General features: G+C 32.7%; 1 protein-coding gene across 2 annotated transcripts in view; it reads left to right on the top strand.

Annotated features, from left to right (window-relative positions):
* The window catches only part of NYAP2 (neuronal tyrosine-phosphorylated phosphoinositide-3-kinase adaptor 2), a 322,006-nt gene that overhangs the window by 203,699 nt on the left and 103,123 nt on the right, over positions 1 to 15,184 (top strand). For both annotated transcript variants that reach the window (XM_074298579.1, XM_074298580.1), the window contains one exon: positions 5,632 to 6,726. In XM_074298579.1, the coding sequence (XP_074154680.1) occupies positions 5,632 to 6,726 (1,095 nt within the window). The remainder of the gene's footprint in view (positions 1 to 5,631; positions 6,727 to 15,184) is intronic.

The following is a 15,184-nucleotide window of genomic DNA, read 5'->3' as shown; positions in this document are numbered from 1 at the left end:
TCCCATCACTCACAATGTCTGGACTTAACTTGATATTTGATCCTTTAATGAATTATTCTCATGTGTATATGTGTGTGTTTGTATGTATAAGTAAATATTTTGCATTTGAGAGAAAAAGGTAATATTTTGCTGTGCTAATTAGTTTCTATGATTTCTGTAGCATGTTTATGACATGTTCATCATACTAAGTTATCTTCGGAGAGAGCCAGTATTTTTACTCTTTGAAGCTAGAGGCAACAGATATTTTGCAAATAAAATACTAATAAATGTAAAGGGACTCTTTCCCTAGAGGTTAGCTTTATTTTGATGTCATTAAAAGTAAATTAAGCACTTGACAGAACAGGAGTTTGTCAAAAACCATTTCTACCTTTTAATTAAAAAAAAAAAAACTTATCAAATGCTTACAATATTTAAACTACTTTTCTGGTGATGGAAAGACAAAACACAAGCATTTTCTGTCCTCAAGAAATTTTCTTCTACTAGGGTATACATCACATATGCACACAACCCAATAGACACTTAATAAAAAAATAATTTTAAGAGAAAGATGACTAGGGGTCTTCAAGGAGATCAGAAAAGTTCTCAAAGAGGCCTAAATTGTACTACAGGTATCTGTGAGATATAGGCAAGGAGGAGGACATTTAAATTAGAATATATTTTGGTATGTTACTGAGATTCAGATAGATTTCAAGCCCAATTTGAGGACAGCATATTAAGACTCCACTATCAAAAGTATCATAATAGGCCCAGGCTGGAGAAAGGATCTCCTTGGCAATCCTTACAGTCTGATCTTCCCCACTAATAAATGATTTTGTAAAGAAAATAACAATCTTGAAGAAGATATTGAAGTACTTGTGACTGTGAGAAAAATAAAAATATAATGCTAAGCCCTAGAAATAGTGGCTTGTGAAAGGAGAGTTATTGTGAGCACCATTATTCTGGAAGTGGGAAATGTGTCTCTCACTTTTTAGATTTCGCAAGGACTAGCATGACACAATGTAGACATTTTCTTCTTTTTACTTTGCAAGTATTTTTGATGGGAATATATAGGTAGGTCAAGAATCTGTGATTTTGTTGTTAATGGTTGTTTTTTAGTATAAGCATGCAATATACTTTACTATCTGCCTGTAACTTAACAAATATCTTAATAATTTGGCTGTCTCATAATAATTTTGTAGTTTGCCAATATTTATATGTACAATAAATATTAGAGGAAAAATATGAACTCAGAAGTGGAAATTCTAAATCTTTTCTCATTACATCATGATGCTTCCTTACTTAATGAAGTTTTGCCTTTCTACCCCCATCATGATTTGTCAAATCAACTTATTCAAACTCTTGTGAGATTTTTTACCTCTTGTCTTACTGACAGTAGATTTCATTATGTTTTTATCAGATTTCAATTCATAGCTAGGATCCAAAAATGTTTAGTAAACATAGGTAGATTTTCTTACAGAGGAAACAACTTATACACAATTCTCCATGAATTTTTTTTGCTTTATATTATCAACAAAATAATTTTCAAATTAAAGATTCCCTTAATGGAGTCCCTTTAAGTTAAAAAAAAAAAACTTTTAAAACGGAATATGCTTGGTTCAATATATAAAAATGAATCTTGGAAATTCATTATGTTTAGTTGTAACTTCCATTTGTAAAAAAAAGTATAGAATGACATAAAACTGGAAGTACCTTATTCATTTTCTCAAAATAAAATGTAAATAGAGAACTATGCTAAAAATGCCAGCCTCATTGATTTATTTTTAACATTGTCTCTCTTTTGTTATCTGCTGGGTCAGTAATAGTGAGAAGTACTAAAGTTATGCTTTCAATTCATTCTTTCCTTTAAATAGCAAGAAAGATTTCAGAAGGATAGGTTGACAAGCAGCATGCAGAATTTCCAAAATTAACTGTGAAAGACAGATCATCTAGGCGTGTCTGAAAGCAATGCCTAACCTTTGTGCTCAGAGATCTCATTTCTAAAATGTCACATTCTGCTTATTCAGTAGTGCTGTCATTAAGCTATTTTAAGCTTGAAAATTTGTGTTCTGGGGCTGAACTGAAATGATTGCATCTATCTTTGGGTTTATATGTTGGAATTTAAAATTCATTCAAGAACAATAAAATAATTAGTGTAGTTACGGTCTATTAAATACTAAATATTGAGACTTGCAAAGAATTTTTTTATGTTGCAATTTTTAACAGTGGCAATTGGGAATCCAGGGAGAATCAAGTGCATGGATAATATTCTTCCTCTATGCTTGAATCAGGATGAGTATTTGTATTATCACAGATTTTATACAACTGTAGATGGAACACTCCCTCTCATTTCATAAAATAAAAACTGAAAAAAGTTAAACATCTACTAATATTGGTGTTAATATATTTTTGTATAAGTAAAGGAAAATAATTATTTGATAAATTGAGAAATAGAATTCCATATAACTCTTTTTTTAATTTATAATTTTTTTCATAGTATATATGCATGAGTAATTTTTTTATAATATTATCCCTTGTATTCATTTTTCCAAATTATCCCCTCCCTCCCTCTACTCCCTCCCCTTGATGACAGGCAATCCCATACATTTTACATATGTTACAATATAACCTAGATACAATATATGTGTGTAAATACCATTTTCTTGTTGCACATTAAGTATTAGATTCCGAAGGTATAAGTAACCTGAGTAGATAGACAGTAGTGCTAACAATTTACATTCACTTCCCAGTGTTCCTTCTCTGGGTGTAGTTGTTTCTGTCCATCATTGATTAACTGGAAGTAAGTTGGATCTTCTTTATGTTGAAGATATCCACTTCCATCAGAATACATCTTCATACAGTATTGCTGTTGAAGTGTACAGCGATCTTCTGGTTCTGCTCATTTCACTCAGCATCAGTTCATGTAAGTCTTTCCAAGCCTCTCTGTATTCCTCCTGCTGGTCATTTCTTACAGAGCAATAATATTCCATAACCTTCATATACCATAATTTACCCAACCATTCTCCAATTCATGGACATCCATTCAACTTCCAGTTTCTAGCCACTAAGAAAAGAGCTGCCACAAACATTTTGGCACATACAGGTCCCTTTCCTCTTCTCAGTATTTCTTTGGGACATAAGCCCAATAGCAGCAATCTGGATCAAAGGGTATGCACAGTTTGATAACTTTTTGGGCATAGTTCCAAATTGCTCTCCAGAATGGTTGGATTCTTTCACAACTCCACCAGCAATGTATTAGTGTCCCAGTTTTCCCACATCCCCTCCAACATTCATCATTATTTGTTCCTGTCATCTTAGCCAATCTGACAGGTGTGTAGTGGTATCTCAGAGTTGTCTTAATTTGCATTTCTCCCATATAACTCTTTAAGATGGGATGGGAAATCTTGTACCTTCAGAGCAAGGTCCTTGTGTAAAATAAAGTGCCTTAACTTGCAAATGGCTTTATATACTTTATTTCATTTAGGTCTAACAAAAACTCTAAAATAGAAGCAATTATTATAGCCATTTTCAGATTAGTAAACTGAAAAGTTCAGAGAAGTTGAATGACTTTTTCATAGCTGGAAAAGATGGGAAATAAAATTGGAAAAGATATTGGCATTGACTATGAATCCAGATCTTTTGTTCTTTGTTGCACTTTCTTAATTTGGAATTCATAAACATGTTTTGTTCTTAATATTCTGGTCACTAAATTTTGAGTTAGATTTTTAAAAATTTTATTTATGTTATACATTTTATTTATGTGAATATATTATTATTTATGTTATATATTATTGTATAATATATAGTATATAACATATAGTATATAACATAGTATATAGTATATAGTATATAACATGTTATATATTATTATTTTTAGATAGTATCCATCAGTTTTACCAGTTTTCCAGTGAGGTTTATGACCAAGGAAAAGGTTATGAAACACTGATTTCCTTCTGTTTGGTAAGGTAGTTCTTGAAGGCCCACCAGTGTCAGAAGGATTCCACTTTAAAACTGCCTCCCACTTGTTTGTGTGAATTCTCCTAGCTTGTGTCAAAGCTAGCATGCTTTTGAAATAGTAAGTTACATAGATGCTCATTGCTCATTGCATCCTACCTGAAAATAGTAGAGTAAAATTGCCCACTATTACTACACCACCCACAGGTTATAATCAATAAGGATAACCAACCTAATCACATCAGCACATTGAGATGAAGAAATAATAACAAGATGACATTTATTTTCATGAGTGCTAAGCAAATTATTTGTGTCTTAAAACATACTACCAGCCTAATCCACCCTATAGCTTATGGGTTGTCAAAATATGGTCCTCTATCTCTACAGATTTTTTCAAACTTCAGTGAAGTGTTTTCTTGTTGCTCTCAAACAATTTTAGAATTAGCATTGTGACATAGGTGCGAAGGTCTGGTCTAGCTCCTCTTGTCAGGATAAGCAAAAGTCCTTGCCCCACGTTGGGCGCCAATTTGTAGCGAGCTGTCGTCTCCAGAAGCTGCCAGATCACTCTCTGGGAAGAGATATGCTGTGTCTACTCAAATCTTTCAGACATATTCTTCTTCCTGTAGTGAACCGTTGTCTCCAGGCAGTTGCTGTTAACTCTTGTCCTTAGAAGTGACTTCCCTTCCTGCAGAGAGCCCCGTCAAGCCAGATGTAGTGCAGAGTCTTCTTCTATCTCTGGGAGTCCTCTCTTTTATTCTCCCAGAGAATGGGCGTGGGATAATGCAAGGGCTTCTGGGAAGAACCACCTCAGCCAATGAGCCTGCTCCTACCACCAAGCCAACCTGAGTTCTCACCTTGTAATTGTCCAACCTGAATTCTCACCTTGTCACTATCCAGACAACCCGAGTTCTCACCTAGTAATCCCAACACATAGGAATGATGGGTTTTGAATTGGAAAGATGTTTCTTACTCTATTTTTGATTCTTAAAAACTGAAAGTCCCTGGGGAAGTCACAATCTATAGGCTGTACAGTTTAACTAGTTGCTAGAGGTTCCCATACATCTACAGAAGATATCTAAGAAATCCTATGAAAGAGAAGAATTTTAGCATAGACCAATATCAAATACAGACCAATGCAATAACTGATATCAATATAAAGATTTAAACATCCATAGTAATCTTATAGGGATTTCAGATCATTTGGTACATTCTTTCATCATTAATATGGAATAATCTCACCATTTGATGAGATCTTTGTGGCCATTCCTATCAATTGAATCCATATGCTTTTCATGAATTTCTTTCTTGTTTAATCTTTGAAGATTAATTTTTAGATGTTTAGATTAATTTGAAAATTAATTATTAATTTTATTAATTTTATATTAATTATATTTATATATTTATATATATATAATATATATATATATAATAATTATATTAATTTTAATAATAAATAATAATTAAATTTTAAAAATTAATGTATTATTATAGCTTGTCAACAGATTTCAACTAAATATGGAATGTGTTATGGGATTGGGCAATGTTTTGTTTTTGTTTTTTTTAATGGGGGCTAATGTAATGAGATCATCATATCCCTTCCTCTAATAAATGATTTTTCACCATGAGTCCAAATCCATTTTAAAAATAAATAAATAATGATAATACATTTTTTCCTAATATACTCATCTTTTTTAATTGTAGGGCCATCCAAGCCCAGACCCCACAGTGATGAATATTCCAAGAAGATTCCTCCTCCTAAACCTAAGCGAAATCCAAATACCCAGCTAAGCACATCTTTTGATGAAACCTATATTAAAAAGCATGGGCCTACAAAGACTTCGCTGACACGGGACACATCCTTGTCACAGGTGAGCAGTCCTGCTCTTGATGCTGAGGAAGAGGAGCCTGTGTACATTGAAATGGTGGGGAATATTTTAAGAGACTTTAAAAAAGAAGAAGATGACCAAAGTGAGGCAGTTTATGAGGAAATGAAATATCCTATTTTTGATGATGTTGGCCAAGAGTCAAAATGCGAATTTGACCATCACAGCTGCTCTTCTCAGTGTGCTACGCCCACAGTGCCTGACTTAGACTTCGCCAAGTCCTCAGTGCCATGTACTCCAAAGGGTTTGCTTTGTGATATCCCCCCTCCCTTTCCAAACTTGCTGTCTCATAGACCCCCCTTGTTGGTATTCCCACCAGCACCTGTCCAGTGTTCCCCCAATTCTGATGAGTCACCTTTAACTCCGCTTGAGGTCACAAAGCTTCCTGTGTTGGAAAATGTGTCTTACATCAAACAGCAGGCTGGAGCATCTCCATCATCACTGCCATCTCATACCTCTGGTCATTCCAAATCAGAGAAAGACCAGACAACAGCTCATGGACCATCTTCTTCCTCTTCTGTTCATTCTTCATCACCTCCCCATCCTTCCACTTTATATAGAACACCATCTCCACATGGATATCCTAAAAGTCACTCTGCTTCACCTTCTCCTGTTAGTATGGGGAGATCACTTACCCCCTTAAGCCTCAAAAGACCACCACCCTATGAATCTTTGCATTCAGGAAGCATCTCAATAAGCTCTCCATCAGTGCCTCATTCTACAGCCAGAAACACATTACAGGAAGGAGGGAAGATGGTTAATGCCTCTGTCAATACCTATGGGTCATCTCAGAGTGGCTCCCGCTCCAGAACTCCCACAAGTCCTTTAGAAGAGCTCACCAGCCTCTTTACCTCAGGACGAAGCTTGCTGAGGAAGTCCTCCAGTGGAAGAAGATCAAAAGAACCTGCAGAGAGTAAGTTTTCTTTTTGTTCTAGATATAATTGAGTCCACATTTTTTCTTTTAAAAATCAAATCCAATATATACAGATAAAGATAAACCTGATTTTTTACAAATGGTCTAGTTAAGGAAGCATTCTGTAAAAGATATGAGTTCAAATATGACCTCAGAAGTTTACTAGCTTGGTGACCCTGAACAAGTCACTTAGAGACTCCCAAATAATTACAATACATTCTTAATTGCTTTTTATTTCCTGGTTTCAATCAATTCATCTATGTAGCTATTCAATCTAACATAGAGATCACAATTCATAACAGTTGTCCAATTCTTTGTTGAAATAGTACAAATTTTTATAGAAACAACCCTAAAAATTTGAAAGATGATAATGCATACATACTGACTTACGACTGTGAACATGCCATTTACTCTCTCAGTGCTACAGGAAATTAAGATGATAAGTAAAGATTGGGGAGAGCTTTCATTACTGAATGGGCTTTCCTTATATTAATAAATCACAGGCCCATTCCCTATTCCAAACTCACACTAAATCATGTAAGGAAAAATTTTTCTCTTTGTACCAGTTGAAATTTGAGGCATTGATACTTATTTTTCATATGGCACAGGGTGTTCCCTGAGCCAATAAAATCACAAGTTCAGTCTCTTTCCCTATATAGTAAGAAAAACACCAGAAAAAACTAAAAGAAGAAAAAAAAATTCATTGGGAGGTTTATCAGAGCATCAGACCCTGGTCAATTTAGACTCCCTAGCCAACTTGATTAAATTAGAAAAAAATGCTGAGCAGGTAAAAAAAAGACAATGACATAAGGTATTGCCCCTTTCAGAGATTTAATTCTTTAGGGTTTATTTCTACTTCTTAAATTTAGACATTTTACCTACCTCTGTTACATGTCTCTTACATACTGAAATGTCATTTTCAATTAATTTAAACACTTTTAGATTCGACCTTCACATAAATTACATTGCTTTACTCTTATCTTTTTCTACAATGTTCCACAACCCACTTCACTCTGGGAAGCTCATGTAATCTCTTTAGGCTTTACACATTGGAAATACTCTCTGTTCTTTTCCCTTCCTTTATTTGGCTGGTTCTTCTCAAAAGCAATATTTAAAAGAGGAAGCCTAAATCAACCATGTCTTCATTCCTTTCCAGGCTACATTTCTGAGTCTCTCCAAAGGTTTTCTATGATACTTTGTGCCAGATACTGTCAACTCTTCCCAGCCCTCCCCACCACTTTTAACTTCTTTTAGTATGTAATTTTCCCTTCTTCCTTTATTAGAATGTAAGCACTTGATGGGCAGGAATTGTCTTCTCTGTTGCTAATTTTTTTTTTTTTTTTTTTTGCTAAACAATTGGAATTAAGTAATCTGCACAGCTAAGGAGTTTCTGAGGTTAGATTTGAACTCAAGTCCTCCTGACTTTAAAGCCAGTGTTCTATCCATTGTGCCATCTAGCTGCCCCTCTTTTGCTTATCTTTATACTTCCAAGGTACAATTCATAGTAAGCACTTAATAAATGTTAACTGATTTATAAAGTGTCTAAAATTCATAAGGAACCAAAGAAGGAAGTAGAGGAAAGAACATTGACTTTACAATCTGTAACTCTCTGTTTTAGTTGCTTTTGTTAGTAACTATGTATGAGAGCTATGAGGTACAAAGTCTCATTTTCCTCATTTGTAAAAATATGATGTTGGTAAAGACCCTAGATAATCGCCAAGATTTTTGTTCTGTTTTCTTAATTTCCAGGTCCTAAGTGCTAAGAAGAATTCAGCAGCAAAGACTGGTCAGGAAAAAAAAAAAAAAAAAAAAAAAGGCCAGTGATAGATCTAATCCTACTTTACTTCAGCATTTAAAGCAATGATTTAATCCTAAAAGATTACTCACAGTAAATCCAGAAAAAGGTTTCTGTTCAGATAAGATACAAATGAAAATTGCAAAAAATTACAGGACAGAGTTGTAATTCCATTTTAAAAAAGGAGTAAGCACTACAAAATATAATCACAAGAAATCAGGGTGATAAAAAGTATAATTAGGCCAAAAATAAATGGTGCTATGTGATCTATAAGAATACATTGTGTAAAACCAATTTTCAAATGTCTTTTCTAATAATACCATACATTTGCATAATTGGGTGAATTTTTTCCCCTTCTTCATTCATTTGCCTGGCATTGAATTGACACAGTCTAAGTTGTGAGATGTAGCTAAAGAAATTTTCTATGCAAGCCACTTAAAATCTATAAATCTATTTAAAATCTATTATATAGATTTGTATACTCAAAATCATCATTTTGTATCTTTGTCCTATCATCTCTATAATTAAGATGCTATTTTTTTGGAGGAGGAGGGTGTTGTTTGTTTGCTTACCTATGTACTTATGGGGCTGGCCTTTGACAGCCTCAGCTGGCAACTGTGCCCAGTTACTGGAAAATGCATATGTATGGGAAATGTTGAGCTAATGAAATTATTTCAAGAAAAATCCATCTGTCAGATTTTTTTAAGCTTGGCACTTCACTGACTTCTCCCATTGACTACATAAAAGAACTCTCTTTTCTTCTGAAAAGTCAAAGATGAAAAAGTCAGTGCAAATGAATATCCAATTATCAGTTACTTCTGAATTAATGATAACTTTCACTCCTAGGTTATTAAAATTATATTTGAGAGTATTTTTAATCTTCATTTTAGAGATAAAGAAATTTAGGCTATACATAGGTGACTTGTTCATGGTTATAGTATTTTAGGATCACAATAAGGGAGCTGGAAATAGCCTCAAGTTATTTACTACAAACATTTTCTTAGTCTTAGTGTTAGAATTGGAATCCATTTATCTTAATTCAATCCCCTTGTGTTTCCATCATATCAAGCAAAAAAAAAAAAAAAAAAATATATATATATATATATATATATATATATATATCGTCTATGAGATGGAGAAAAGAGGGTGTTTTCTGAAATTGTGAACATCTCCATTTATAACTTGGCATAAGTAGTGTTAGCTTGGAACTAGGATAAATAAAACCTCATATGTCTGTGAAAGAAATACACAACCCATTTACAAATAACTGTAAATTATTTTTTGTTCCCCAAGAGAAAAAAACACTTTTATCCCCCAATACTCACTTCCTACTGGGTTAGCACTCTCATTTTATAAGGGTAGAGATGAGCAAATAAAACACAGGTAATAGCTATACACTCCAGGTTTATCAACCCTGGCAATTCAGAACTAAATGGAAGAAAACTCCTGGCCCCCATTCCCATTTTACTTAAAGAAAATCACATCAAGTGAAAGTGAACTTCCTTAGGAGTTATGATCTTGTGTCTAATCCTGTCACTTTATAGGCTTTTCATACTTTATAATTAAAAAGTTGAAACAATAGGATAAAAGGTAGCTAATTAGTAGTTCTAGATTATAAATCATTTCCTTTGTTTCTTGGGTTTATAAATTCAACCTTAAGATATCTTTCAGTAGAAACCTTACTTTTAAATTATATTTCCAAGGCATTCTGATGTTGTTCTTCCAAATACATGAATATTTATGAATGATTGAAGAGAGTTGCATCTAAAGTTCACATTCTGCCTGATGTTGTATTGTTATTACAGTCAGGCATTCTTTTATTTTTCTTCCTTTTTCTCCTAAAATATCTTGTCAAGAGAAATGAGGGAAAGAGTTGAGTTTGAGGGATCAGAATGGCTTTTTCATGCTGTAATTTTGTTATTAAGTACATTAAATACTAATATTTTCACAGCAAACTTTGCCAGCTCAGGTTACAACAATTGTGCATCTTTTGCTATTTTTCATCATTCCACATACATATATAAACATTATCACATGTTACCAAAGTGCTAGAATTGCAAGATGGATTAGGCTGTGTTTCTGTCAAGTATTAGAATCACAGAATCAGAAATTGAGTCACATGGGCATCAGCTATTTATCAAATCTACTCTGGCTCACCTTACAGACAAGGAAAGTGAGACTAGAAGAAGTTTATTAAATTACTTAGGGTCCCACAATTAGTAATATCTGAGGAAGAGTTCAAAACTAGACCTCCAGACATGATTTAATCAGTATATGGTGTTCTGGTATATAAATGTACTTCATCAATAAAAATCAGCAATCCTGAGACACCAAAAAGTTGTTACTTATTCAGGGTCAAAAATAGAGTTTGAATTATATTCTTCCTGACTTAATGCTTGTTTTTTTAATAATTATATCATACTGCCTCTTCAAAACATCAGAAAATTTGATAGGATATTAAAATATATAATGTTCTTTTTGATGTGTGTGAGGAAATTTACTGTTAAGTCTTCCTGACTCCAGCATCATGCTTAATTTGCTGCACCATGTAGGTGCCTCAAATAATATTCTTTTTAAACTATAGCAAGCATTTTGAGGAAGACAGCCATTTTAGGAAGATTTTTTTTGATTTTTAAAGTTCATGGGATACCTTAGTTGATTGGTCTATGAGATTATCTTGCCTAAATTCAACAATTCAGTTAAAAAAGAAATAGACTTTCTGGGAATAGCCTAATAGAATCACTGAAGGAGACATAATTTTATAAATAATTGATCGACTTTTTTGTGGCCAGCAGCTGTTAGTGTTTGATGCCCATGTAGACATTTACCATCCATTTTAAGATTCTTAGACTGTTTGATCCTTCAGAGTACTTTTTTTTAACAAAAATTAATAATCAATAATTTTCTTCATAAGATTTGTGTTTATGAAATGATGAACATAGTTTATTGTTTTTTATGAAAAATCTTACAGGATTTAGATAACAAATATTTATTTTCTCACCATCCATTCTCAGATAGTTTTCAATTTCATGAGTCTGAACAAGTTACCTAAATCTTTTTATGAGGCTCAAATGAGCAACTTCAGTTTCCTCATCTGTAAAGTGATGCACTATGAATGAATTTAGGAAAATAACTTATTGCTTTTAAATATGATCTTAGACTCACTCTAGCTGTGTGACCCTGTGCACATAACTCTGCTTTCTTCACTTTATTTATAAAAGGAATTGGAAGCATCCAAAAATTGTGTTTAATTGATTTGTATAGTTATAAAGGGAAGAGAAGGATAAAGGGGAGAAAAGAGGAGTATTAAGGAAAATATAAGTAGTTTTGGTAAATAAATGAAATCCTAGTGACCATATGTGCAATAATTATTTGGCCATCATGTAATATAAGAACTCACAATAGTATAATATTTTAAAATTTTTAAAATTTCATTCCATCTATATAGCAAACCTGGAATATAGAATAAACTATTATACTAGAATATACTACATTAGGTATCTCATTTGAGCCTCACAGCAAGATTAGGTGGCTTGTCCAAGGTCATGAAGCTAGAGAATATCTGAGAATGGATTGAACTTCAAGTCTTCTAACTTATCTGGTGCTCTCCCCACATAATTACCTACCTGCACAAATAAGCATGCATGAAGACATAAAGGGATATGCTAGCTGCAGCTGGCTTGAATTACCTGTTTCAATATGAGCATTATCACTGCAGAACTTGGGTATCACTAAAAAAATCTGGGTTTTGTTGATTGTCCAGATATTTGCATACACTTTTTCCCTGGAGAATCTAGTTGTTAAACATTAACATTAACCAAAATACACCAATTATGCTTTTTAAAGATTGCTTGAGCTCAGTAGAAATGTACTAGAATTCTCTGAGAATTAAGTCATAATCGGACAAAGGGAGACTGGTGCCTGTAGGTTAATAATAATAACAGTCACTGGAATTTATGTAGTTCTTTAAGGTAATTGAGCCCTCACAACAACCCTACATGTATACATGAGTGAATATATGCATGTGTGTACACATAAATATACACACATAAATGTAATTAGCCCCTCTAGTCTTACCCAAGAGATGCTAAAAGGAAGCTGTTTTTTTCTTCTCTAAACTGTGCACTTAAAGGAATTTCCATTTCATTCAAGAGAGATTTATTAAAAGGAAGAAAAAATAAAGATAGCAATAAAACATTTAACTGTGTACCATTTTGTAGTACCTAAATAATCAGCACCTCCAGCATAAATGAATGATTGCTTCCCATTACTTGGAGGTAGAAATATCCATGTGTGTTTTCTTCATGAGAATAATGGAGACCAGCATTTTAAAAAGGAATTTCAGTCTATTTAATGGTGATGCATTATTGAACTCAAATCGTAAATGAACTAAAATGTGACTGAACAAAGCCACTGAGCAATTTTGGAGGAGAAACAACTTCATAAATCTAGGCTTGTTTCTTCAGGTTTGCTGGCATGCCCACACTTTCAGGTAGAATCTTCCTCTGCTATATAGAGGATTTGAAATATTTTCCTCAATTTCTTAGTATTGGAAAAAACACATGTTTTTGTTTTTTTTTTTTTAATTCTTCCCTCCACTTTTATAAGAAAAGACAAAGCCACTGGCATAAATGGAAAAAAATCCCAAGAGGATTCTTCAAATGCTGAAATTCAGCCTGCTTCTTTATTCAAAACAACCTGTTAGTGTTATGATATATTAGAAGCCAGGTTAATTAAATCTCCTATTCTTTATAGAATGACACAAATAAGCAATTGAATCTCTGGTACTTCTCAAGAATACAGAGCAAATTTCAAGTTCAAGGCTTGAAATTCTGGAATAGCTCCCATGCCCTCAGGGCATGCTAGGGTAAATTGAGCCCAGAAGGGCAATAGTCACAGTTCAGGAAGTTGGCATATTCCTATTTCAGGGAAAGAAAAAAATTCACTTTTCTGTATTGTCCTTTTCTGATTAAGATTTATTCCATTGAACAGGCTGTGAATCTTTGGGCTATGGAGGTCCAGGTTTTTCTAGTTTATGAATCATTAGACTATAATTATAAAAAAGAGAGAGAGTATTTTTTGGCAGGAAAGGAGGCCACATAGAAATAAAATCTAGATGGAAATTTGTTATTCCGTCAGAAAAAAGGAAAGTAGCTAAACAATCCTAAACCTTAGCATTTTCATCTATAAAAGGACTGTAATAATACTAATATATGTTTAAATAATTTCCACTTTACAGATCTGCCCCCATTGAAACAGTGTAGTTAAAACTTTTGCAAATTTTTCAGTGCTAAATGAATGTTATATTTTTTTTTACTGTTTTCTTCTTACATTTAGTGTAGTTCAAATAGAAATGTTCCCAATTCAACAAGTCATTACCCTGTTCTTCTATATTTAATACTGGTGAACTACTGTGCAGGGAAAAAAAAAAAAAAGATGGCTTTTTGTAATTTAATTAATAGAGTTGGAATATAAGCTCATCATCTGAAATAAACATGAAAATAACTCCACCAAACTGATTGAATAATTGGAATGATATATACTTCATCCTGTTCCTTTAGGATTTTTATGACTACCATTATATCTTTTTTGAAAGATTTTCATTATTTATAGTTTGAAGATTATGAGTATTCACTATTTTGATATTATTGAAAACAAATTTTTCTAGGTCATTATTTTTCTTGAAAATGGTTGGCAACGGTCCTTTTTTATTATAACATTTTTGTTTTTCTTTTTGTTATGATGGTTTAGTTTCCAGTTGTTGGATTCTCAAAGATATCTTCCAATTTAAATTTTAGTAAGTCAGTCAGTCAGTCAGTATTTATATTGCTATGTTACTGTGTTATAAGTTACTATGTATTAGATCCTGGATATAAAAATTAAAAAAAAGTCCCTATTTTCCATGAGCTCACAGTCTAATGTGGGAGACAACATCAAACACTAATGTAAAAGAGGATATATATATATATATATATATATAAAAGGTTTATATTATATTTATATATGCACATGCACATATATATGTATATATATATCACATATATACAGTATATATATACACACAAATACATAAATACACTCATACATATATACACATATATACTTAGGCAATGCATATGCACATTATACTTGTATATACACATCTATTTGTGTGTGTCTATAACATATGTATATGTTTATATATGTGTATACACACATTTGTCTGTGTACAGTGTGTGTAGACCCATATCTTTTTATGTGTATATATAAATATATATGCATTTTAATCAGCAGAGATCATGTCCTGAAGACCTAGAGAGAACACTTTTAAGGAAAGGGAGGTTAATTGACAATATAAAAGATTACAGAGATCTAGATTTGGCAATTATTCTTTAAATACAACAATTTAACATAGATTACTTATAATTGGTCAAAGGTAAAATTGCAATGATTATTCATATACATGTACATGCATATACATATATATGTTATACACATATACGTATAAAGAAAGATGTGTTTGATATGTGTATATATGTACCTATGCCTCAGACTTTAATCACAGACACAAAAGTGAATTTACCAGTTCTATACATGGAAGACAGATAAAATTAAAGATCATTTGTTATGATGAATGTTATACTATTGATAACTCTGAATAGAATAGTTTTAGGTGTATAATGA

This window comes from Sminthopsis crassicaudata, chromosome 3 (assembly GCF_048593235.1).
Source record: "Sminthopsis crassicaudata isolate SCR6 chromosome 3, ASM4859323v1, whole genome shotgun sequence".
Taxonomy (NCBI): Eukaryota; Metazoa; Chordata; class Mammalia; order Dasyuromorphia; family Dasyuridae; genus Sminthopsis; species Sminthopsis crassicaudata.
This window is presented reverse-complemented; position numbering and strand designations above follow the sequence as displayed.